This window comes from Epinephelus moara, chromosome 18 (genome assembly GCF_006386435.1).
Source record: "Epinephelus moara isolate mb chromosome 18, YSFRI_EMoa_1.0, whole genome shotgun sequence".
NCBI lineage: Eukaryota > Metazoa > Chordata > Actinopteri > Perciformes > Serranidae > Epinephelus > Epinephelus moara.
Window position 1 is genome coordinate 8,952,545 of NC_065523.1, and position 27,483 is coordinate 8,980,027.

The window sequence follows — 27,483 nt, forward strand, 5'->3', positions numbered from 1 at the left end:
CCACGGCCCCCCCTATAAATTTGCTGGCCACCCCACTGGCCACCCCACTCGCCAGTGGGGACCAGGTGTTTGTGCGCCCTCCCATAGGTCTGACTACCCATAACTCTGACTACCCGCTAATCCAACCATGCAGGTCTACGGCAAGTTTTATCGTTTTAGTCCCATAATGTCGACCGTCCATTAATCCGACCATTTTCATGCCATTATTCCGACCGTCGGATTTCATACCCAGTAGTCCAACCGCCTGTTAGTCCAACCACAGCACTTCCAACATGAAGCAGTCTGTGCATTTCTCCCTCACTGCGCCGGCACAGACTGTGAGGACAGTTGCGTTTATCTCATCGATGGGAAATCACATCCATCTGCTATATGTAACATACATGCCCATATTTGGATAACACATCTTGGTATTCCCCACACATAAAGCCTATTGACAGCGTAATGCGCTCTGGCTGCAGATGTATATTAAGCATTAATCCCTTCTTGCAGCACGTCTACAGAAAGTATTTTGTTAGAGACAAACCATCCATCTGTCTGTCATCTCACCTGTACTAATATTTTGCCTAGCCTTGACCAGCGAATTCATCAGCTTGTAACAATTCGCCAACAACAGAAACTGAGGCTTATGTCACAACTCTACTTTTACAGGTCACGGGAGGCACAGGTTCACGGTGCCAAGCTGAAACCCCTGATATAACATGAGACCCCAAAAAAACTTAACTCTTTTTGCTTTCAAAATGCAGCAATAAATTGTATAAAAAGAAAAGGACTCGTATGGTTAGTTTAACTCAACAACTTTAGTGTAGTTAATTTAAATCAAACTCAAATTAACACGCGTCCGACTCGGACGATTCACTCAATTAACACAGTGCGTCACGCCGATACACAAAACAAATAACCCCCACTGTGCATTTACTGCTTATTTATTAATTCCAGTCACGTTTTATGTGTGTGAGATCCTGCTTGTGTGTGCGTGCACCTTAAATATCTTATGTGAGGCTATTTCATAACTAAAATGGTGGTGAAAATATTTAACTTTGCTTTCATAACTAAAATGGTGGTGAAAATATTTAACTTTGCTAGACGGCATTTCTCTGAGCCATTTGTTTAAAGGAAATAATTTATTTGCTGTGGAAAGAAGGCAACATAATGCAGAATTATAGGTTAAACATTCTTTGCTTCCTTTAATTTAGTTTGGATAACAGTAGTAGCCTAATAGTAGCTGCAGCAGCAACAGCGTTAGTTGCCAACAGCTGTCTTGTTTTTTTTTCTTCATTACAGATATGCAGCGTCATTTGGCCATGGTGATCGCTGCTTGCTGTTGGTTTGCAGGACTTCTGTTTTTCTGCTGATGTTGTTTGTTATCTATGTACACTGTCTTGGTTCGTCATGTCAGAGGTAGTGAGTTTTGGAGTATAGACATTTGTTTGTTTTTGCATCTTCAGCACTAAGGACAGCACTTAAAGTGATTTTGTTATAACCGCTGCCTGTAACAGGTTCGGGGACATCTTCAGCACCAAGGACAGCGCTCAAACTACGGTAGTTCTTGTCTGCTTTTGTCATGTGGTGAATTCTACTGTTGGCCTCCTTATGGAAAAAATGTAATAAAATTTGCATTTGTTAGAACTTCTTAATGTTTTATTTGTGTGTAGCTTATGGCAGCCAGTCAGCAGCCTAGTGAGTGGCGATGTGCGATGCGCTATACAGCAGGAAAAAAAATACAATGATGTCATTCATTCATTCATTCAGTTGGCAGCCCCCCCCCCCTACTGAAAACATCTTCCTGTGTGTGGGGAATACCAGGATGTGTTATCCAAATAAGGGCATGTACGTCACATATAGCAGATGATGTGATTTCCTGTCGATGAGATAAACGCAACTGTCCTCACAGTAACATTAAATGTAACACAATAAACCAAAGTATATCAGTAGGCATTTCCTTAAGTCTTTCTGATAGTTTTACTAGCCTAAATACTACAACAGTATAATAAAATCCTGAAATTATGGCTTTTAGTTTTGGTGTGCCACCCCAAGATTTTAAGTGGCCCCATCTGGCCACCCCTATGAAAAATTTCTGGAGGCGCCCCTGCTTTGAAAGTGGCATGGTTGTTGGTGTCAGACGGGCTGGTCTGAGTATTTCAGAAACTGCTGATCTACTGAGATTTTCATGCGCAACCATCTCTAGGGTTTACAGAGGATGGTCTGAGAAAGAGAAAATATCCAGTGAGCTGCAGTTCACTGGGTGAACATGCCTTGTTGATGCCAGAGGTCAGAGGAGAATGGCCAGACTGGTTCAAGATGATAGAAAGGAAACAGTAATTCAAATAACCACTTGTTACAACCAAGGTATGCAGAAGATCATCTCTGAACCAACAACACCTCAAACCTTGAGGCAGATGGGCTACAGCAGCAGAAGACCACACCTGGTGCCACTCCTGTCAGCTAACAACAGGAGGCTGTAGGCCAAAACACACCGGTGGCGTACGACGCGTCAAAACAGCCGCCCCCATTATTTTCTATTTCCAAACCCACACCGGCGGCGTCTCGCACCGCGGCACTTTACGCTATTGTCCTATTTTTCCAGTGTCGCCGCCCTTGAAAAAGCGCTATTTTGTACATTCCAGCCTAGCGGACTGGAGTGTGCAATAGAAATCCGGTTGTGTTGGAGGCGGCACTTGACTCGCGTCAGTGACGCCGCCGTCATATGACGCCGCCGGTGTGTTTTGGCCTTTAGGCTACAATTCACACAGGCTCAGCAAAATTGGACAATAGAAGATTGGAAAAACGTCGCCTGATCTGATGAGTCTCAATTTCTGCTGCGACAGTCAGATGGTAGGGTCAGAATTTGGCGGAAACAACATGAAAGCATGGATCCATCCTGCCTTGTATCAACGGTTCAGGCTGGTGGTGGTGGAATGGTGTGAAGGATATTTTCTTGGCACACTTTGGGCCCCTTAGTACCAACTGAGCATGGTTTAAACACCACAGCCTACCTGAGTATTGTTGCTGACCGTGTCCATCCCTTTATGACCACAGTGTACCCATCTTCTGATGGCTACTTCCAGCAGGATAACGCACCATGTCACAAAGCTCAAATCATCTCAAACTGGTTTCTTGAACATGACAATGAGTTCACTGTACTCCAATGGCCTCCACAGTCACCAGATCTCAATCCAATAGAGCACCTTTGGGATGTGGTGGAACAGGAGATTCACATCATGAATGTGAAGCTGACAAATCTGCAGCAACTGTTTGATGCTATCATGTCAATATGGACCAAAATCACTGAGGAATGTTTCCAGCACCTTGTTGAATCTATGCCACCAAGAATTAAGGCGTCCAACCCAGTAATAGCAAGGTTCTGTGAGTGTAAATCTATAACCTATAAATTACTCTGGATATAAATTTGGTCCTAAACATAGTAAAGTGGTTAAAGGCTGAATCAAAACCAAATGTTTTGACACGGCTTCATCAAGGGCCAAACAATGTCAGTTGCAAACACTTTTTATACACTTCCAAATATTTTCAACATAGTGAGGCACCCTATGGGATAATCACATTATTGGTAATCATGTTATTGTATCACCTGTATTGCCACCTGTGTCTGCTTCATGTTATGGCCCCATCTTGTGGTTAAATAAAATAAAATACAGCAACCCAGCCAAAAGAACAAACTGTGGCAAACAGAAATCTGACTATGACTCAGGCATTGTTTGTCCAATCATTCCAAAACTTGCAGCATCTGTTTAGTAGTGTTGAACCAAGTGTGTAGGATGTATTAAAATAGATCATTTGTTTTAAACAAGTAGAATAACACGGGGTGATCGCAACCAGCTGAAACTTGAGATAAGATTTCCATATTATTGTTCAGGAGGTTTTTACTGGGAGCAGAATTATTCGCAGATGTCTCTTTCTATCCAAAACAAATGCACCTGGTGAATAAAACCAGTAAAAACACTGATTAAAGCAGTTTCATGTTACAAACCAGTGTCTCACTGATGCTGTCTGGCATGTTAGGGCTGCTAGCCTAGAACCTGCTAATCTGCGCTCACCTTTATTTGCTGACAACATAAGATCCAGTCATTCAGGAGGTTTTTACCGTGGGCCAAACTATCTGCAGAGGTTTCTTCCTCCCCAAAGCAAACAGACCTGGTGATATAAACTGATAACAGCACTAAATAAAGCAGCTTCACGTTAAAACGACTGGTGTTTCCTGATGCTCTCATCACAGAAGGGCTGCTGACTACGGTGGCTGAAGCGAAAACGCAAATGGCCCTATGTGGAGCCAGTGTTTGGTTTGTTCATTCTGGGCTTCTGTAGAAACATGGCAGCCCAACATGGTGATCTCAGTAGACGAGGACCTGCTCCCTATGTAGATATAAATGGCTCATTCTAATGTAACAAAAACACAATGATTCTTAGTTTTCAGGTGATCATACACTAAAGAAAACATACTTTTTATGCTATATTCAATTTCTGACAATATATCCCCCTAAAACACTGGACCTTTAATTCTGTCAATAAAGATACATCACAAAAAAACACGAGCAGGGTAACATCATAGATATTTAATGGTTAAACAAATAATACAGCCAGAGGGGACAGAGAATGACCAAAACAACAGGAAATCTCACACACACACACACACACACTCACACACACACACACATCATCCACCTCCAATATGATGCAGTGTGATATTTACTGTGTAGCTGATTAGATTCTTTACGTAACGTGTTGTTATGAACACACTGACTTCATGCTGTAGGAATGTGGAGGCTGCAGTGACATCATCATTACAGGTGAGTCAGTACAGACTGTATTTAACGTCTGATTGAATTCACTCAGCTTTTTAAATCCCCTGTAGCTGGAAGCAGCAGGACACGGAGGAGCCAGCGTGTTGAGGTCAGGAGGGATTTTCCTGAGACTCAAGAGATAATAACACACAGATCCATTCACACGGTCACAGGACACACACCAGGGTTAACAGTCTTTATCACCAATGAAACATGTTCAGATAGAGCTATGGCATGCTAAATATGGACTCTGTATCCATACGCTGCAGGCTGCACGAAAAAATAACATTTCATAAACATCTTACAACAAACAGGATTCTGCATCTTTTTTTTTTTTTAAAGGAAATGTTTGTGAAAATATTTGAGGAAAATCTGTACAAAGACTTTGGTTGAATATCTGCTCCTGTATATACCTCTAGTGTACAATATACATATTTAGATAACTCTAATTTAAATACTAAATTGGCTATAATGAATATCAAAAAATAGTATGTATATCACTGACATGTCACATGCCGTCTGTACACACACACACAGTGACTGGTGAGCTGAGCATGCTTCCCTTTGTATCAACAACATGATCGAGCACTTTTACATGTTTCAGTTACAACGACACAAACATACTTGAAGACTAACTACACACGGTTAAGATCACTTGGTATAAAATAGATTTGTTTGTTTTTTTAATATTACAAAAGGTAGAATTTGAAATGGTCAGCCATGTTGGGTAGAGAGCTGGAGTGAAACCTGACGGTCCAGGTTCTGTTCCACGAGCCAGAAAACTGGATTTAAAATCACACGTAATTAGAACTTCAGCCTTTAAACAGAAATGTTCTTAACACTTTATCCTCTCTTTGTCTAAATAAGGATGTTTTTTTTTAAACTATGTAGTATTGTTTAACTAATATTTGTGTTTTTAATGACCCTTAATTAACTTCTTTTCAAGAAGGGACTGTCTGCCTGTCTGGGAGAACGACTGGCCTGGAGCCACATGACCATATACCCAACCCACCTCTGCAGATACACCACTGGCTGATATGTGTAAATCTACATGACTGGGTGTCTTCAGTTGGCATCCTTTCTTACTGCTGCATGCCTACCTGCATTTAAATGTTGTTTGTAATGCGTTTTATTATGACCCTGATGAAAGACACCAACATGTTGATCTTGCAATTATGTTGTTCTATGTACCAGTGGTTCGGGGACCTCCAGGGATCCTTGAGGGAGTTTCTGGTCTCTAGAAAAATGGAAAATAGTTTATTATCTTTACTTAATTCACTATAAGGTGAGCCCAAGGTGAGTAAGATTCACATGAGTGACTATTCTGATCATATATTCTTTTCTTCTGTTTATTAGTGACACTTTTGTTTTTGATTTTCATTGCAGGTTATTATTGCCTATATGGATGTTAACCACAGTGGTGGAAGTATTTGCTGAAGTAAAAGTATTAATACCACAGTGTAGAAATAAACAACACAGGCACAAGACAGTTTGTGCTGAGGTGTTTAACATGGTGAGATTTGAACTAAAATGCATGTTTGTGAAGCACTGAACATACAACTGGAAAAATGAGATTTGGATTATACTGTACGAGCTGAGTGAGTTTGTAAACTGATTGATATAGTTTTGTTGTTGTTAAAATTTGTCCACCTTTACTTCAATTCATCAAGAATTTTGGCAGTTTATGCATTCGTCGTTCATTGAACAGATGCTGGACAGGAAGTGAAGTCAGGACTTCGGCTCTCTATCATGTCAAAAAGATAAAACTTCATGTAACAATATTAGTGTTTAACAATAATCTTAATAATCTGCAAAGGAGTTTCTCCCCTCACAGTGGGCTGATAAAATACTGCTGGTCCAACTTCAGTTTGGTTCATATTTTGAGAAGACACAACGACGTAACAAGGTTAACAAGGTTTCAGCTGGACTTGAATCCGTCGATACGGGAACCAGATTGTGTCAGAAATGCGAGTACAGGACCTGGTCCAGGAAGCACAGCGGAGATTAAGTGCTGGTGTTCAGGCTGAGAAACAAGACAAGTGTCTGACCTGCGCTCCTCTGACTGTGTTCATCATGTAGCTCAGAGCTGAGGGGTAAAAACATCGACCCTCCTTCCCCCCTTTGTCTCTTACTCTGTTTCACTTCCTGAGGTTGAGGGCTTTTATTTTGGGGCCTTTATGAAAAGTCTTCAGTCCAACATGGCATCCAGCTGGTCGGCCAGGTCATCAAACATGTTGCCGATGTCGTCCAGGATTGTCCCTGCAGACTTCACTGTGTTTGATCCACTACTGAGGAAATAAAAAAATAAAGTTAACTTAACAATACTGAAATGCTCCTACTGCCCCCTAGAGGATGTTGAGTTCATTACACGTGGCATTGTGACTCCATCTGACCATCTTACCTGTCTGAGTTGTCCTCCAGGTTCAGTTTTCTCTCAACGGCCTTCAAAGCTGCTGCCAGAGACGTGCTGGTCTGATCCAGTCTCTGCTGAACTACCCCAGTTCCACAGGATGTCTCAGGGACGAGACCCGGGCCCACCACACACACCTGAGGCCTCCCAGATGTCAGAGACGGACTCTGAGGGGCTGGAGCTGGAGGCCCGTGACAGGGAGAGGACGGAGAGGTGAAGGCCACACTCTGAACTGCATTGACGGTCACAGATGGAGAGGAGAGGCCAGCTGCTGCAGAGAAACAGCATGTTAAATACCAACAAGTCTCAAGTCATACCTGGCAAGTCCAAAGTCAAGAGCAATAAGTTGAAAGTCCCAAGTCAGATCTAAGAACTGCCAAGTCAAGAACAACAAGCTCAGAGGCAAGTCTAAAGTCAGTCTAACAAGTCTCAAATCAAGAGCAACAAGTTACAAATAAATACAGGTTCCAAGTCAAAAACAACAAATTCCAAAAAAAGTTCAAAGTCAAGAGCATAAAGTCCCAAGTCAGTTCCTGAGTCAAGATCAGCAAGTTCAAATCAGTATGAACAAGTCTAAAGTGCACAGTCTGAGGCAACATGTCCTATATCGAGCAAAAAGTCCCAAGACAAGTCTCTGGTCAAAAGCAACAAGTCCCATCTCAAAAGCAACAAGTCCCAAGTCGAACAAGTCCACGTTAATAGGAACAAGTCCAAAGTCAAGAATGGTCAAAGGGAACAGGTCTCAGGTCAAGTCCAAGGTCAAACCCAACAAGTCCAACATCAAAATCAAGTCTAAAGTCAACTCCAAGTCAAGACCAACAAATCCCAAGTCAAGTTCCTATTAAAGAGCAACAATGTCCTACTCAAAAGTAACAAGTCCCAAGTTCTGAGTCAAATCCCAAGTCAAGCCCAAGAACTCCCAAGCCAAGAGCAACATGTTTCAAGTAGGGTCACAAGACAAATCCAACAAGTTCCAGGTTAGGAATAGCAACTCTCCTAAGACGAACATGTCTAAAGTCATGTACACAGTAAGAGGCAACATGTCCCATATCAAGCCTAGTCCTAATCCTAGTCCTGAAACAAGTCTCTGGTCAAACGCAACAAGTCCCAAGTCAAGAGCAACAAGTCTAAGTTAATAGGAACAAGTCCAAAGTCAAGTATAGTCAAAGGAACAGGCCCCAGGTCAAGTCCAAAATCAAATTCAAGAAGTCCCACATCAAGACTGAATCCAAAGTCAAGTCCAAGTCAAGACCAACAAGTCACAAGTCAAGTCTCTAGTCAAGAGCAACAATAACAACAAGTATCTGTATGTGAGATTTAAATGCAGCATTCATTTTTGCATTACACATAAAAACCACTGAGAAAGTGTGAGTATCGTACCTTGTGATGCCAGCAGACTGTGGCGGAGAGGTTTTGGAGCAACGGCAGGTTTGGGGGAGAGTGGAGGTTTGATGGGGGATCCTGTTGCTGGACTAGCAGGTCTCTCCAGACTGGCCTCATTAATCTGCAGACTGACCTCATCCTGGCTCTGGGATGGAGGCCTGCTACTACTGGATTTTGACCCGGCTTCCCCTGCTCCCTCTCTGTTGGGAGAGCCTCCACTCTGGTCCTTGTCTTTGGGTTTGTGTCGGCGCTTCACTGTGTCCGACTCCTTCAGATTAAACTCGGGCACCTCCAGGTTCTTGGCTGCTTGTTTCTCTGGAGGCTCCAGCACCGCCTCAGCCCTTGGTGGCCCTGGAGCTTTGGGTCTCTGTTTGATAGTCAAGTTGCCCTCCTCTGCGAAGGGGATGCACTCACTGGAGCTGTTCTGAGGGGATGAGGAGCCCTCCAGTCCGCGACCCTTTGATTCTTCTTCCTCAGAGTCAGATTTTACAGCTCGATCCGGCTCTGTGCTGATGCCTGACTGGGTGGGGATACACTCGCTCTGAACCCTCCTCCTCACCCCACCAGCCTCTCTGGGCTCCTGACCTGCAGGGTTGAGGGAGGCAGGAGGCGGCTCCTGCTCAATGAGGTCAGGTTTAGGTCCTGGAGGGTTCTTCTCTTCTGTCCTGCCTTCCATAGAGGCTGCGATGCTCCTCACACTCACTGGACTGTCTGTCATCGCCCCACCAGCAGATGACGTCGTGCTGCTGTCACTCAGCTCCCCGCTGGTGGTGCTGCTCACTGAGCTTAGTCTCTTTGGAGGAGGAGGAGGGGGGCCTTTTTTCCGGGCGCGCACTGCAAAAGACTGACTGCGTCCTACATTGCCATTCTTCTCTGGACTCGCCTGTAATCGAGCTAGCTGGCTGCGACCGGGTTTGCGTGTCAGAGTGGCATAAGACGACAGGTTTCCAGAACGGTACGCAGGCTCATCATCGTCCTCATCAGGTTCTCCATCTGACAGAGCGTGGCGGGTCATGCTCTGGGTGCGCTTCTTGGGCGGCGTCAGGGTCATGCTGTGATTCTCAGGCCTGGGAGATGAGGTCAAGTCTGTGGAGCCACAGTGAGAATGCAGATAGCTGAAACCCTTCAGTGCTGGGGAACCATGAGGGGAGGGACCACAAGATCCAGACAGTTTGGGCTTTGCTGGGATTGCTGGGTACTTAAACACAGTTGCTGTGCCCAAAGGCACCTGCTTGGGCAGCGGCTGCTGCTGTAGAGGTCTCTGGTCCCAGCCCTCAGGAAGATTCCTCTCCTTGGCGGGGCTGCCATCCAGGCTCTCCTGGGACCAGCTGTGGGGAGTGATGGAAGCTGTGGGAGGCTCTTGGGAGCGCCCGGAGCCTCTGGACCGGGTGTCAATGCTCTCCTGGCTCTGGGACATTCCCACTGCATTCTTGATGGCCAAGCCTTCCTCGCAGCCTCCGTAGTGGCTGGACATGGCTGTCTGCAGCTCGGCACTCAGCTCGCTGTCCTGGAAGGTCAGCATTTTTGGGGTGTGAGGAGAAGAGCATTCACCTCCTGAGTCAGGCGGCTCAATGGTGACCAGGTGGAGAGCTCCTGGGGCCTTGCGACGCAGTGTGCCTTGGCCTGATTCAGCCTGAAGGATCGCCCTCTGGATGTCACACAGCTTCTTCACCGCCAGCATCAGCTTCTTCTGGTGGCCTGCAGGGAAAATTCATTTATCATACCAAAATAAAATAAAAAAACCCCACTGGTCCCAGCAGTCATATTGAGCACATGCCGGAATATAATGTGTCCTCACCCAGCTTGGTGATGCCGATCTCCTGCAGATCCTCCCAGGTGAGGTCTTTCACGATGCTGATGGAGTCATAGCCATTTTCAGAGAGTTTTTTGTGGTACTGTGGGAGACCGATGGCACTGAGCCACTCACCCAGATCAGACTGTGAGGAAGAACAGATCACTCAGATCAATCGGTATCACAGGGTTTGAAAGTTAGCATGTTAAGCAGCAAGCTGTTGGCAGTCTTACTGGGATGTACTCAGGCAGCCACTCAGGGATGTTCAGGTTGTTGATCTCGATGGAGATTTTCTTGCGGTGGCCTGGTTTGGTCACTCCGATGGCAGTCAGGTCCTGCAGACACAACAAGACAACAGACTGGTAAATACTGCACAAAGGTTTCACTATATGTTAATTCACCAGTTAGTGTCTTTATTTACCTCAGGAGTCATCCTGCTGATGGTTGGAACATCATAACCAGCACTGATGAAGTTTCCAGTATACTGCTGAAGCTGGAACTCACTCAGCCATTGATAGATGGCCTCTGCGTCCTACAACACACACACAATGTACAGACTGCTGTTCAACTTGTGGGTGTGATCTGATAACCACAGAAAACAATACAGTAGCAGAACACTTATTTTATTTTATTGAGTCCGTGATAGAAAACTGTAGTGGTGGGACAAAAAAGTTTTTGAGGATTCTGCTTGTAGAACATCTAAAGTTTTACTCATCAACCACTGAAGTGTCTCAAGGTTTTGCACAATTTTGAAAGAAGTAAATAAAAAGGATTAATAAAACAATAGACAGTATATAAACAATTTCTGTACCTTCCCCTCCAGCAGCTGCTGAGGACGAACAAACTGCTGGGAGAAGCTCTGCTCTGCAGGTCTCTGCACCGTCACTGTCTGCCTCCGTGGAGTCCCACCTGCAGTGACATCACACACCAGACCTCAGCAGGTCGACCTCAAAGTAATAGGATCTTAAAAAATTCTAATTGTAAATATTCCCCATAAAGATTGTGTTCTTGTCTTTCACTTAAACCCTCCAAGAAAAGAATTTTAATTTTATTAGGATCTGAATATTTATAAAAATAAAGTTTAAAAAAAAAGAAATAAATAAAGACATCATCAGCTCCTGAAAAACATTTTGATATCCCCGTGCAATTACAGCAATAGTGAATCATTAAAAATTGCAGAGTATTGTATCACAGACTACAATGTACACTGGAGTAAATCTATCTTGGTGTTTGGAAGACTACTAGTTGACACTGTGTGACAAAAGTACCTGACGTAAAGGATCATTAAAGAGAAAAGTACCTGCAGGGTGATCAGGCTGTTTGCTGCAGTCTAAGTGTCCAGAATCGACAGCAGAGGGCGCCGGCTGCACAAATACAGAAAGCAAACTGAGTTCATCAGCAGAATTTAACAGTAGAGGAGAGAACAAATGCAACAAGAAATACGATGTATAGTGTATATATAGTGTATATATACATTTATATATATACATTTAGCTGTAAATAACTGTTATATTCAGCTGAGCCCACAGGCATGTCAACGATTGTGCGACAGCGAGCAATAAGATGAAATCTGGGCCAAAGTCTGGGCCAGATCTGACTGTTTAAACCAAAATCTTGGATCAGCTTGTGCATTAGCATGATTGTATTTGAGTACCTTATTGGCATTGTCATGGTGACCGCCGTTGTGTTGGAGTCCATTGGGTGCGTTGTTGCTCTCTGTGCTCTGTCCGCTGCCAGCACTCCGGGTACTGCCGACGCTGCCAGTACTCCCGACACTGTTCCTGTCTCCAGCTGCAAACCAAAAATACAAAACAAAAGTAAAGTCATGATATCCAGGAGGGAGGAAGAAGGAGGAGAGGGGGGTTCACATCAGCAGAGAGGGTCGGCGTCAGGCTGTGGAAAGCAGCAGATGCTCTTCGTCAGGGCCAAACAGCCTGCGGGGGTCAAAGGAGCTGGGGGGTGATGACGGGGGTGATGGGCAGGATGCAGGTTTCTGGTCTAAAAGCTGTGCTGTGGCAGAGCGGGGGAGCACAGCTGCAGGCACGAGTCCATTAATGACAGTCATGTAGTCAGCAGCATCAGGCTTCAGGGACAGATTCAGACTACATACAGTTTCCATGTTGCACCACCACAGTCTGATACAAGTTTGAGAATACAAGAATATAAATGTGGCTTAAAAGTGTAAAAGCTTTCAGGTTGAGCATCTGAACTGTTGTTTTTATTTCCAATGGTAGACCTCAGACGTGACATCCCAAATGTTAGGAAATTAAGACGAGTGCAAAATCCCAAAACTTCCTTTGAAAAATAATGGAAAAATAATAAAGGTGATAGCCAAAACACAGCACTTAATTAGCTAAACTCTATTTATGAAAGACATTTTTAAAGATTTGTGGCAAATCACATAAAATGGAGGTTATTAGTTCTGTGAGATGGCACGTGACAATAACTTCAGTCAAACAATCTATGACGGATTCTACTTCTATTCAGCTACATCAGAGGATCACTGAGCCTTCACTGACTGAGATCAAGACATTTTGCAGTGTGACAGTTAATAATGAGATAAACCAGTGGCGCCCCCCTGTGGCACCAATGAGGACAACAACAGGGATTTCTGATAGCCAGACACTCTGACCACAAGTTCAGCCTGAAGCAGTGAATCACACAGAGTTTTTGGACCCAACACACCAAGAAGACCACAAGCGTTTGTGGTGTGAGCGGCACCACCGAAGTTTGTGTTTTTTACTTCGAGCCACTGGGCAATGTGAGGCGCCATTAAGCGAAGTAAGACGGTGCAATGCAATGAAGCAGAAAGTGTGAGGAGGTGAAGCAATGTAGGTTGACCGACATGAGACTATGTGAAGTGAACTGATGGAAGTGATGTGTGGTGAGATAACATGAGATAATGTGAAGCAATAAGAAGGGAAGTGAGGCGGCCTAAGATAATGTCAGGTGTCAAGAGGCAACATGAGATAATGTGAAGTGTCTTGAGGTGACATAAGATAATGTGAAGTGTCATAAGGTGAATTGAAATAATATAAGGTGTCATGAGGCAGATTGTGATAATTCAAAGCATCATGAGGCATCACTAGATAATGGGAGCCATCGTGAGGTGTCATGACGAGAATAACGTGAAGCATCATAAGGCAACATCAGATAATGTGAAGTGTTATGAGGTCAGTTGAGATCATATGAAGCATCGGTGTCATGAGGCAACATAAGATAATGTGAGGCTTTATGAGGCCTAATGAGATGATGTGAAGCGTCATGAAGTGTTGTGAGATAATGTGAGACATCAAAGGCATCATGACGAGACAGGAAATATTGTGAAGCATCATAAGGCAACATGAGATAATGTGAAACTTTATGAAGAGAATTGAGATCGTATGAAGCAGCATGAGGTGAACTGAAATAATGTGAAGTGTCATGAGGCATCACAAGATAATGTGAGGCATTATGCGGTATCATAAGGTGTCAGGAGGCAACATAAGATAATGTGAAGCTTTATGAGGCCTAATGAGATAATGTGAAGCTTTATGAGGCCTAATGAGATAATGTGAAGCTTTATGAGGCCTAATGAGATAATGTGAAGCGTCATGAGGTGTCACGAGATAAGGTGAGGCATCGTGAGGCATCATGAGGCGACATAAGATAATGTGAAGCGTCATGAGGTGACCTGACATAATGTGAGGCGTATTGAGGTGACATAAGATAATGTGAAGCGTCATAAGATGAATAGAAATAATGTAAGGCGTCATGAGGCATCACGTGATAATGTTAAGTGTCATGAGGCAACTTGAGATAGTGTGAAGCATTTTGAGGTGAATTAAGATAATGTGAAGTGTCATGAAGCCTAATGAGTAAATGTGAATTGTCAAGAAGCAAACTAAGATCATTTGAAGCGTCATGAGGTCTCATGAAATGTTGATCAATGCACACTGTCCCTTCTCTTAAATAAATAAATAAAATAAAATGAGATAATGTGAAGCAATACAAGGCTTCGTAGTTAATGTGTAGCATCATGAGGCAACATGAGATAATGTGATGCGTCATGAGACGAATACCAATAATGTGAGGCGTCACAAGGAAACATGAAGCAACATAAGATAATGTGAAGTGTCATGAGGTGTCAGGAGGTGACATGAGATTATGCAAAGTGTCATTAGGCGTCATGAGGCAACATAAAATAATCTGAAGCACCATAAGGCCTAATGAGATAATGTGAAGAATGAAGAGGCATCACGAGGTAACATGAGATTATGCAAAGTGTCATTAGGTATCATGAAGCGACATGAGATAATGTGAAGCGTCATGAGGCGACTTGAGATACTGTGAAGCGTCATGAGGCGACACAGCCATAACATTTTGTGGTCAGTTGTTTAGCTGTCTTGGTGTGTCGGGTCCAGATGCAGAGCATTGAGCGGGGCAGCGAGGCAGCTTCAGAACAGCTGGGGAGGAGAAGCTGTCGTTCGGGGGCTCTTACCATGACACGAGTCCCTGAGAACCCAGATGTCCTCGAAGGGACACTCAGACTGAGACAGGCGGCTCGGAGACAAACCTATCAGACACAAAGACTCTGATGGACTGCGTTCTGTTAGGGGGGGCTGACTGAGAGGGGATGTTGAAGGACAAAGATTAGATAGAGAAGGCTTCTGCCAGGTCTCTGATTTGGGACTCTTACAGTAGAGGTAAAAAAAAAAAAAAAAAAAAAAGAAAGATCTTTGTTCATCATGCAGATTAGCGATGATACTTCCTGTTAAAATCAGGGTTAGGGTTAGAAACACACCTGTGCAGATAAGTTTTCAAGAACCTGGAGAAGATCGAAATGTAAATGTGATCAGACGTGGGCAGTAGCACAAACATTGATTTTGATTAAATATTAAGTAATACTGCAATGATTACTGATGCATACTAATACTTAATATCAACAAGAACTTTATATTTTTTGAAGAAGCCTGAAAAAATGACACAAGAATTTATGGGATGCTTATATATAAGGTAATGAAATAATGGTATTGACTATTTCATTGCTGTTCTGTTTCTAGTGCAACAACTTTGGTCCCTGCTTACTTCCTGTCAGCTACAACATTAACAAACATTCCAACAGGAAATACACATGGACCCATTCAGAATGTATATGTTGTCAAATTTGAAACCATCTACACATTGGGTGCTGGATGTGCAAAATGTAACACAACAATTAATAATTTACAAAAACCTGGTTAAAAAACATCTGGTAACAACTTCATGTAGAGAAACGATCATTACAACAACCACAGATCCTCACCGCTGCAGGTCTGACAGCTTCCTACAGTATCACTTTATCACCTGTGTATCCTGCGAGTGTATACCTGTGTTGGTAGTGAGGCCGTTGGCCAGCGGCAGCACCACGTGGGTGGGGGGGGCGTACAGGGTGTAGGAGTCGTCAGTCTGAGGGGCGGAGCTGAGGCTGGAGGAGAGGGGGGCTCTGGACAGCTGCTGTTGGCGTTGGGTGGGCAGAGAGGCGTGCCGGGACAGGGTGCCCCCTACAGGGCGAGACAGGGAGGAGGAAGGGGACGAGGGGGGAGGTTATCAAGCTGATGGTTAGAGGTGGAGGTCAGTCATTATGTGGTATGGATGGAGAAATGGATGCAGGAGGGAGGAAAGAGGAGGTGGAGGCATGGAATGGTTCTAGAAGCAGGCGGATTAGTTTCTAACTGAAATGGGGGCTTTTAATTCTAAACTCATCCTAGATGAGGTGATAGAGATCTGACATAGACTGAGGTGACGTGGAAATAAAACAAACCACTGACCATCGCATGGGTAAAGATGTAGAGGTGACGCCAAGTACACAAAATCTAAGCATAAATCTGGTGATATTCTAAATTTCTCCTCAGACTCAGACTCAAATCGACAGTCAATGTATCTACAAACAAATACTGCGTGAGAATGAAAGTCTCACATATCTTCCTCCTCTGGGCCATAGAGCTCCATTGTTTTACCAAAAACTGTAAAAACACATCAATGCCACACTGTTGCACTGCGTGACATGATATTTCATTACCATAAACACACACTGTAATTTATTTTGACTGAGTCCCACATACAGCTTCCTGCTGCCACAAATACTCACTAGAGCAACAAATGAGGATTAATCCGCCACTGAAAGTAGTCCCCAACAAATGCACTATTTCCTGTTGTTTGTTTGATTAAAACCACCGTGACCAGCTGTTTAAGGAAATTACTGAGATTAAAAAAAAAATCATGCTATTGGGACGGACAAACACGTTGTTGGTTTGTTGATGTTAAGAAAAATATAGAATGAGAGCATGATCCTCTCCTGTGTTTCTTTCACTGGATGTTTTCAGTCTAATCTAAGATGTCCTCTTTGTGACTGACTGACCATTTCGCCTGCTGATGACCTCCACGATGGACGGAGGGAAGAAGCCAACTCGGTCTGTCCCTCTCTGGGTGTCGTGGATGTGGCCCTTCCAGCGTCCGTCCATGTGCTGCTCCAACACCTGCAGGGGGCGAGACAGGTCACTACGGGCCCCTAATACCTGGTAGGAATAAGTAAATATCAGCTTTCCTCCTCTCTCCTCATGAGGTGCTTTTGGATCATTATTTCAAACAATGAAACATGTTAACACAGATTTATGCTGAATATGAAATAAAACTGGGATCAATCCTGACTGGCCGTCGCCGCCTTGCTTAAAAATTGACCAATTTCAAAAATAATGACAGTAATAATGATAATAATAATAATGATAATAATAATAACCAGTTTACAACATTTGCCTGTTTTCATAGGCAAAATGTTTAAATCAACAACATTAAAGTATCTGGAATTTTCCGCTCTTTATAAGAGAATAGAACTTGTGATGTTTAATACTGTAATACGAGTCCCAACATGATGCCTGCACCATCAAACACTCAGCTTTACTCACTGGACTGACTCACTCACATGAAGTCAGAGAACAGTGACTGAGGATTTACAGGTGAAGTTCAGACCTGCTGTTACACTAAGAAATCTGGTCATTTATGGGAAATATCAACTGAGGGATTATTACATCAGGAAAAATACTCCAGCTGAGGCTGATGTCATTATTATCAAAATTCATCCTGAGGGGAAAATGAATGATGAATCACATTTTATCACAAAGCATTCAATAGTCGTTGAGATGTTTCAGTCTAAACAAAGCGGCGGAGTTAAATATGGAAATATCAAATAGCGATTAGCAAAATATGTGAAAAATGCACTAACTGATTTTTTTTTTTTTTTACAATGAGGCTAGGAACACTGAACGCTGACGAATCAGATGCTTCAAACTTTCCTGACACACTTACAATCAACAGAAATATAGGACAGAGTTGAGAGGAAGGTGTGTGTGAGTGTGTGTGTATTAGACTTGTCTCCACCTGCCTTTGAAAGCTGACAGTTCACTCTATCCCACATTAAAGGTTCCTCTCATGATGAAGTTCAAACAGCCGACAAAAAGCAGCTCAGAGACGGACGACTGTGATCTTATTTTGAAAGTTTTGTCCATCATTTCCATTGGTGATAGAAACACTTTACTCACCGGGGACAGACATGCTGACAGGTGCTACACAGACTCTACAAACTTCTCGTGATGAAACAACATGGTTATTAGCCTTGGCAGAGAATGTATTCACTGCTGACTTAAATGTCCATAGCTAAAAAACATACGGAAAAATATTACCCCCGAAGAGCGTTTTCCACTCATCTATTTTTGGTGACTTGAATTTGAAAAAGGCAGACAAATATTACTGCATTTAAATAGAAATTATGTATGTAAACCACTTTAAGTTTTAATTGCATTTCATTGCAAAACATTATAGATAATATGAAGAATAAAGTGTAAAACCTTGCATGTAGGAAAACTGCTGAAATAGTTTGGCTTTATGGTAGTGATCATTAATTTTATTTTAAAAACTATACAATGGATAAAACTGTCATTTTCTTACTTCTATTGTTTATATGTTTCAGCACATTGAGTAAATATAAAATGAATTAAACACAAGATACAAAACCCGGCTTAAGTTTTTATATATTCCCTGCAAAATGTAAAATTGTAAAATTACTTGAATGAATCTTAACTTCTTTTTTTTAGTTTACTTTTTTTTTTTTGTTGGATTTAAAAGTCTCTGCACTAATTAACTTTATTCTAAATCTTTATTTGTATAATGTTAGAATGTCCTTATCTGGCTCTGTTTCTTTTTTTAATACATGTACAATATATATATACACGTTACTATATTTTGAGTTTATTCAGATGTTTTCAATGAAGATGAGGACAAAACCACTTAAATAATAGCAGTAACCCGGTTATCCTTTAAGAAGGTGGAGCCTGAACAGTATTTGTCTTGCAAATGTGCAGGAAAAAAGCAAACCAAAATTAAAATGTAAACATGTGGCAGGTGGACATGTAGTGTGTTAGAACACTGTCGAACAAAGACGTTTGTTCAGCTGAGCAGGCATTTGACAGAAAAAGAAAGTACTATATAACATAATGTCTGTGCAGCTATGGAGCAAGAAAACAATGAAATATCCTGCAATTCATTTGTTGCTAAGTAATATTTTCTGGCACGTGAAATGCGTGTTTTTCACTGGACAGAAAGGGGATGAAAAACTATAATCTGAAAATTAACAAAAGCTGTCAAACAAATGTAGTGCAGTATAAAGTAAAACATTTCCCTCTGAGATGTAGTGGAATAAAAGTATAAAGCTGCATTAGATGGAAAGTACATGTACCTAAAATTTGTACCTAAGTACAATACTTGAGTAAATGTACTTAGTTACATTCCACCACCGGAACTCAGACATGTAGTCATGTATCAGTGATCTGTGAGCGTCTCACCATGATGACGTCTCCAGCTCGGATGTTGAGGGCTGTTGGATCGTGGAGGTTCCAGTAGTCCTTCAGAGCTCTGACCTGCAGAACACCCGTCGCATCTGTCGAGACAATGGCCACAGTTAGATTCAGAGGCACAGGAACAAGACCACAACTGGAATTCTAAAAACAGAGTCAAAACACCTCAACAAAAGCCAACTCTCTTCTTATTTTTATTTTACATTTACATTAAAGCCCTTTATTTTTTTTACTGTTTGTTTTTTTGCTTGTTTTGTGAGACACAACCTAATTTCAACATAAAAACAAAAATATATATCATACACTCTCCAAACTCCGACATTATTTGGGATTTTAAGATTAAATTGTAATTGTTTGAAACCTCTAATATCAATAAACAGATTGAATTAACAACCAAAACAGATGTAAAAAACAAAAAGATGTGAAAAATAATCTGATTCCATCAGATCTGGAGATGGACTTTTTTCAGAGATAAAATTAATAGAATAAATAATGAATAATAAAAATAAAAATTCACAGATAAAAGAGAAAACCAATTAATCAAGTAGTCAAAATACAAAACAAATCAGTCGATCATAAAATCAATCATAAATTGAAGCTATGACAGGATAAAAGGAGAGAAACTTGACACTAAAAATACAGAACGGCAGTGCTGGTTTCCAAAATAAGATACAGATTTTCTCTTTCTTTTTTAACTATGTAAAATAGGAATTTCAATACACCAGACAGTTCCTGTTGCTGTGTAACACGCTGACACGACACATCAATAATGAATCCACAGTGTGTTGACTGAGTGTACGAGTCTCTGCTGGAGTAAACAAGACGAGAAACTCTCCTCCATGTTTAAATCACTTCTTCAACACAAACCGCTCATTATTCTCTCAGTGTGTTCCCACAGGAACTTCAAAAGACTGCAGGATTACAGAGCAGCGAGCACACACACACACACACACACACACACACACACACACACACACACACACACACACACAGTATATATACAGCTCTGTTAAATTTGAGGCTAAATGTGAGCAGTCTGGTCTTTGAAGCTGTAAGAGCCGACTGATAAGAGTTGAACGTTACGTAACCTAAAATTTAAACTCAGCGGCTGTTTGAATAAAGTCAGGTGAAGCTGCTGCCCAGGGAGACCCAGATACAGAGAGAGGTGAGGATCCACAGACAGGAGGTAGAGAAATAAGAGGACACATAAAAACAGTAAAAAGACAGAGTAGTGGAAGAAGAAGCGTGACTGTTCAGACCTCGGAGCAGCTGCTTGATGTCCCTGCTGGCGTGTGACGTGGTGAACTGGTTGACGATGTCCAGCGCCGTCTGGTTGTAGGTGTTACGGATGTTCACGTCCACTCCAGCCTGCAGGGACAACATACAGGACAAAGACTTTCCAAGTTTAGCTCTGTCTCATATCTTTGATGTAAAACAAATCAGTCTTAAAATGTGACAGTTTCCCTCTGGGGTTTGGTTAAAGCTTGATCTGATCTCATGTCAGTGTTGAACTGAAATAGGAAGTGTTGCTGCAGGAGGATGGAAAGATATCACAGTGGGTTAAACAGTGTCTTTGATATTTTGGGTGAACTATTCCTTTAATATGAAAGACAATAATACTTGATTTTCAGAAAACTCTGATAAAGATATGAAGGATCAGATCTGTGGTACAACCAGTCAAACAATAGATGTGCTGACATGTCTGCTACCTGTGGTGATGCTGACATCACCACTGACACCACTCTGTGTATTCTCAGGCGAACTCACGTCCAGCAGCAGTCGGACAACCTCCGTCTTCCCGTACAGAGACGCTTCATGCAGAGCCGTTCCAGACTTGGTGGTCTTGTTGATGTCGATGCCGGCCTTCAGCAGCAGTCTGGAACAAAACAGAGAGAGACATTCAATCCACCTGTGAGTCCTGAAGCCAGGCCTCGAAGCTGAGCCCTGAACCTAAGTCCTGAAGCATAACCTTGAAGCTGAGTCTTGATGCCCAGCCCTGAAGCTAAGCCCTGGAGCCCAGCCCTGAAGCTAAGTCCTGAAATACAGCCCTGAAACTGAGTCATGGAGCCCAGCCCTGAAGCTAAGACCTGAAGCTTCATCCTGAACCTGGGCAGAGAGCTTTCCTGAGCTCTAAAGTCGTCATAATTTGAAAGGGATTTGTTTAAGAAGTGTGAGACGTGTTCTAGCTCTTCTTTTTTTTTGTGCCCATGTCAAGGTTTTAGGTGCCTGGGGTCATTGAGGGAGATGTCTACCTGTTGCCAGGCAACAGCACAGTCTGCTATCAATCACCTGCACGCCAGTGTTAGTGATCAAAAACACAGAAGAAACAAATCTAACAGTGTCTCACTAAGACCTCACTCAGCCACGTTAGTTAACTGTAACTCCTCACATGGGTCAACTCCGTCGACTGAGGAAGGCCAAAAAACGTGGTTTGAAGCTCTGTAAAAGGAAAAAGAATTATAGAAAGTGATCTTATTTTAGTCAAACTCCTATTTCCTGGGTCAATACTGAACAATGTCTGATTGTAATCCTCTGTTACAAAAGATGATTAATCTAATGATGTTGTTGGGCAAACTCCCAACATTATTTGTATTATCTCCCTCTAACTGTATAACTGATCCATTCTTTGTATTTTATTTCATCTTATTTAATGTTTAAAATCTCATTTTATCCTATCTTAATGGATTTGTTTCCGGGCTTCATTGTTTTTGAATGTCATTCTAATGCTTTTGTTTGCCTCTGAGTTTGATTTTTGTCCATATGTTTTGTCAATAAAGTCTTTGGAATAAATAAAAAAGGGAACTTTGTGCCACTGATGTATCCAAGCTGATACTATATATTATATAGCTGTACACATATTATATATTAAGATATCTTACTTGGGACAGTGATGTCTTGTTACTCAGAGTCATGCAGTGAAGCAGCTCTGCCTCATTTACATGTCTCTCTTCTTTACAGAACGATTCAGGCAAGTTATTATACAGCAGGTTCATATAAAGTCTGAAGTGCTGACTGGTAGCTTCCACTGCGCGCGCACGCACACACACACACACACACACACACACACACACACACACACACGGATATAACAGGGATGAGAGAAGTGTAAAACTGGGTCACAGGGATGCTGTAGTGTATCTCAGAGCTCTGCTGGGAATGTGAGGTATGAAGAAGAGACAACCAGCTCCAGAGTTCCCACATCCACATTCAAACAGCTCAGCGGTGAACAGCCACAAACCACAGTAGCCCTGCAGCCCTGCAGCCCCACCCTCTGACATCTACACACAACTCACACTGTGAATCAACCTGTAAGTGTGTTACAGGAAAAAATTGACTGCTTGACTGTCATGTAGACTCCCCGTTTATTAGAGGCAACACAAGTTTATTTATTTAGCTCACAGTGCTTTACATGAGACACAAAAGGCCAAATGTAATTCAATAAAAATGCAAAAAAAAAAAAGTCTTCAGCCTGTTTTAAAAAGAACTGAGAGTTGGAGCAGACCTGTAGTAGTTCTCTGGGAGTTTTTTTTTTTTTCCCAGATATGTGGAGCATAAAAACTGAACATTGCTTCTCCGTGTTTAGCTTGGACTCTGGGGACAGGGAGCAGACCTTCCAGACCATCTGAGACCTGAACCATTCATCAAAACCAAAACCACTTCTTTTATTTCTTTTTTTAAAATACCAAGCAGGAAATCTCTAAAAGGAAGACAATAGAAGATCTCAAAGTTCTTGTTGGAACATAAAATTAAACTAGAAACTGCAATTCTGTGTGTGAATGCTGACAGCTGAAGATGCAAAGCATTGTCTAAAATACAGGAATCTTAAAGCATAAATGCACTGCACTGCACTGCTGAACAATTTGGAAACTGAATTATAAATCTGGCAGAGTTGGATGCTTGACTTCAATACTATGAAAGGTGGGAGTTGAAATTGCTTAAATGAAAAGGCTGGAATACGAAACGCTTTGTAATTGAAAAGCATTAAAAGTAGAAAAACAGTTCAATACAAGCATAAATGTCCATTAAGAGCATAACGTTTAACATCTGAATGGTTGCTATAGCTGAAAGTATGCAGAATTAGTCAAACGAAATGTATGTATGTTTGTTGTGGGCCCCTGCTCAGACCACATCCATCTCTGAACTTGGCCTTTATTTTGATTTTAACAACATACTTGTAAAATTTCATGACTGCGTCTTAGATGGTTTTGACACTATTGTGTTGACAAATCTATCAACAGACAGACAGACAGACATACAAAAACTTGGCACAATACTCAATAAGGCTTCTGTGGTAGTTTCTGCTATAATTGGTATCACCGGGACCACATTTCGCCATGATGACACACACACACACACACACACACACACACACACACACACTCACACTCAAGAGATAAAAACAATACCAGCTGTCACGGCTGGTAAAAAATAATTCCTGCCTCTTCATCTGTGTGGAGTAAATCAGCAGGTAAATATGGGGCTATGGGGTTATTAGCACCTTGTGGCGTCCATCTTACCGTATGATTTCTTTGTGTCCATTGCGGGCGGCGAGGTGTAGTGGGGTGGTGAAGGCCGAGTCTGTCGGCTCTTTCCTCTCTCCCTCCAACAACGCCACGACCATGTTACTGCTCAGCAACAGCTGGGCCACCTGAGAAAGGGGGGGTTGGGAAGTGATGAAGTAAAATGAAGAGAGAAAAGACAAAATGACGCCAGTGATGAGAACAAATCCTGCCAAAGATCTTAAGACACAACAGGGACAAGCTGACAACGTTAGGGTTCCTGCAGGTGCAAATGAGGGGAAACCTCAGAGACCCAAAACACCATAAATGAGTCCAGATGTTTGGCAGCAGCCACAGTGATGTCTTAGATAATAAAGACTTAAGTAATGTGTAAATCTGTGGCTATGACACATCTGTAGTGTCCAATCAAAACCAACCAAATATATGAAGACCGTTTTTATGGCTGCATATTCCCATCAGATGGACATATTCTACATGTCTGATGCATCATAAGAGACATATTTCTCAAAAACTCAATGTGGGATCTTTGGTAAAATGTAAAACAAAGTTCTTTGGGTTTAAGTCAATGACGGTTGGAACTGACTGAACAGTTTTAAGGAGTTAAACAGGAGGAGGTGAAAGGGAGGAGAGCTGAATGGAAACACAACAGCTGCCCACCGACACACCCTCACATCACTGAGTGACAGCTGATGCCTGAATACACACACACACACACACACACACACACACACACACACTCACTCTAAAGATATCGCGTCAAGTTTAAATCAGCTGTTTGGGGATCAGACTTCACTTTCATGTCTCATTTAACAAACTCACACAAGTCAGAACAAAGACCACTGAGACGATGTATAACTTAGTACATTTACTACGTACTGTACTAAAGTACAAATTTAAGATACTTGTACATTACTTGAGTGTTTCAATATTATGCCTCTTTATACTTCTACTTCCCGACATTACAGAGACAAATATTGCACTCTCTGCTGCACTACATTAATCTCACAGCTCTAGTTACTTCTCAGAATTTCAGGATTTGTCCCTGACAGGTTTGAGGGAATTTTACAGTATTTTTCAACAACATGTGGTGTGAGTATGTGCGTGCTTACGCTCAAATTTACAATCTCTAAGATCTCTGCTTCGTTCTCTTTGGTGGCATCTTTGGCGATAAGCTGTAATTGCAGTGTGTTTGTTGGCAGACTGAAGCTTGAAACCAGGATGGTGAATTTATTTATATCAACTCGTTTTATGAGTCCTGCAGCTGGTGAGATGAAACGGTTACCACAACATAGATAGTGTGTGTGTGAGAGCAGATTATTAATGACTGTGAGACGCTTGTGATTTTTTCCCACGAATGTCACCGTCGACACCAAGTTTGCAATACTGCAAATGCAGCTGTCATCAGTGGGCCATCAGCTCAGCCACCACTGTGGGACTTAACATTTGTTTAAAGGATAATCTTGGAGAATATGAATTGAAGTTTAAACTATTGGTCCATTAGTCTGGGGAATACGCCTCAACTCGTGCAAAATGGGCGTAGCCAATTCCATTCTCTTTCAAACATAGCTCGTTTCAAACAGTCAATTGCGGAAAGGGGGCAGCAGTTGAGTATCCATGTGAACTGGGTCCATACACAACCCTACCACAATGTCGAGTAATTCATTCCTCAGTCCATGTGAGTTTCCAGAAGCTCGCCCGTGAGAAAGAAGAGCCACATAGCCTACGATGCAGCTGCCTCATCATGACAGAAAGCTGTTGCCATTTGTGTCAGACAGACGTAAGAATACAAGGTATAATACAACATACCTGAAAGCTCTTTGCAGCAAAACCCGGAGAATAAACGTTAGCATGTCAACTCCTTGAAATAGGAGTGAACGTGAGAGAGACTCGTTTGGTCCTCCATTAACAATATAAGTGGGCTAACCACTATGACTATAGAGGAACTTGCTGTCGCCATCTCCGGCCAGCAGATCGGTTAACTTTGGCCAAGTTTGGTATATAATACTCTTGCCATAGCCCGTTGGCAGACACGCAAGCACATCCTGTCCCTTCACTAAACTTGCTAAACATAGCTTCTGTAGCGGTTTGAAGGCATTAACGCCATGCACACGTGCCACATTTTGCATCTGTATATCCAAATTCGCGTCACTCCATGCATTAGTCATTTTGCTTGTTTTTCTCGCGAGCTTCTGGAAACTCAGATTATTAGTCCATTAAAAAAAAATTGGAAAATGGAGCAAAATGGAGTACACCTAAGAGGAAGAGCAGCAGAATGGTGAGAATGCAAGGAGCAGAGGTAGCAAAGGTGGAGGAATTTAAATGCTTGGGGTCAACTGTTCAAAGTAACAGGGAGTGCGGAAGAGAGGTGAGGAAGAGAGTGCAGGAAGGGTGGAGTGGGTGGGGAGGAGTATAGGAAGTGATTTGCAACAGAAGGGTACCAGTAAGAGTGAAAGAAAAGGTTTATAGGATGGTAGGGAGATCAGCTATGTTGTATGATTTCAAGGTGAGGCACTGACAAAAAGACAGGAGGTGGAGCTGGAAGTGGCAGGGCTGAAGAAGCAAAGCTTTTCATTGGGAGTGACGAGGATGGACAGGACCAGGAATGTGAATATTAGAGGGACAGCTGAGATTAGATGGCAAAAGAGTTGAGATTGAGATGGTTTGGACATGTGCAAAGGAGAAATGCTGTGTATATCAGATAGGCGTGGGGATCCAGAGGCCCCATGATATGATGTTATTATGATACTAAGTCATAATGCATTATTATTGCAATTTTAAACATGTTGCAATGAGCTTAGTAGTGCAGTCAAGTGTATTGCAACATATCGCAATTTATTACCTTTTTTTAACTGCAATTGTTTTCCTCAAAGGAAAACTTTGACAACATCTGTTAAATCAGATTGCTCATCCATTTTCAGACTACTTATGTCACTTTAATCATTTTTAATGAAGCAAATTACATCTAGTGGACTGAAAAAGCAATTGTTTTTGTTATTAAAGTTGGCCACCTGAAGTGAAAATTTGTATTTGTAAGATTGACAATCGATACAATGAAAAAAATAAAAAACCCTCCCCTTATAATGGATGCTAAAGATGGAGCTGCCAGGCAGGAGGAAAAGAGGAAGGCTGAAGAGGAGGTTTATAGATGTGGTTAGGGAGGAACATGCAGGTCGTCGGCACCACAAAGGAAGACGCAGAGGGCAGGGAGAGATGGACGGAGATGATACAGCTGTTTGGGTTTGTACATTAAAAAAGTCAGAATGTATACCAAAAAACATCAGAAAACATATGGAGAAAACACATATATTGAATAATTTAATGACAATACTAAACATTATGGACAATACATATGTTTTAAAGTAGAGCTACTGAGCTTTCAATCATTTTTTAATTATATTTTGTAATTTCAACACAAGCTTACTGTATCTGAATTAATAAAATATAACACAAATAAATAGCAGTTTGAAATCATATGGGTGGATATTCAGTATGCAAGGTCCTACTACTCCACTGAGCTCTTGGAGTTTACAACAAGAAATTTTGACAAATATGGATGTATTACTGCAGAGTAAGACCTAGCTCATAATCCATCCATATGTGTTTCGGATTTATGAAGTGTGTATGTAAATATGGTTTGTTTGTGTAGCTGCTGCCATGACATCTACAATTTAGCTTTGAGGAAACAGAATGGAGACAGAAAAAGACAAAGAGACAA

The 27,483-nt window shown here is 42.1% G+C and overlaps 1 protein-coding gene across 11 annotated transcripts in view; it reads right to left on the minus strand.

Annotated features, from left to right (window-relative positions):
* Positions 1-4,556: 4,556 nt before the first annotated feature.
* The window catches only part of LOC126405648 (caskin-2-like), an 81,921-nt gene continuing 58,994 nt past the window's right edge, over positions 4,557-27,483 (minus strand). For 3 of the 11 annotated variants that reach the window (XM_050069462.1, XM_050069469.1, XM_050069470.1), the window contains 16 exons: positions 23,766-23,896; positions 21,016-21,124; positions 20,508-20,616; positions 19,237-19,331; positions 16,761-16,917; positions 15,730-15,903; positions 14,862-14,936; positions 12,036-12,172; positions 11,682-11,745; positions 11,193-11,290; positions 10,803-10,913; positions 10,615-10,716; positions 10,388-10,526; positions 8,587-10,287; positions 7,198-7,477; positions 4,557-7,084 (listed from right to left, as the gene is read on the minus strand). In XM_050069462.1, coding sequence (XP_049925419.1) covers positions 6,985-7,084; positions 7,198-7,477; positions 8,587-10,287; positions 10,388-10,526; positions 10,615-10,716; positions 10,803-10,913; positions 11,193-11,290; positions 11,682-11,745; positions 12,036-12,172; positions 14,862-14,936; positions 15,730-15,903; positions 16,761-16,917; positions 19,237-19,331; positions 20,508-20,616; positions 21,016-21,124; positions 23,766-23,896 — 3,582 coding nt within the window. In that variant the 3' untranslated portion in view covers positions 4,557-6,984. The remainder of the gene's footprint in view (positions 7,085-7,197; positions 7,478-8,586; positions 10,288-10,387; positions 10,527-10,614; positions 10,717-10,802; positions 10,914-11,192; positions 11,291-11,681; positions 11,746-12,035; positions 12,173-14,861; positions 14,937-15,729; positions 15,904-16,760; positions 16,918-19,236; positions 19,332-20,507; positions 20,617-21,015; positions 21,125-23,765; positions 23,897-27,483) is intronic. The other 8 variants (XR_007571594.1, XM_050069467.1, XM_050069466.1 and 5 more) reach the window with 8 other exon arrangements.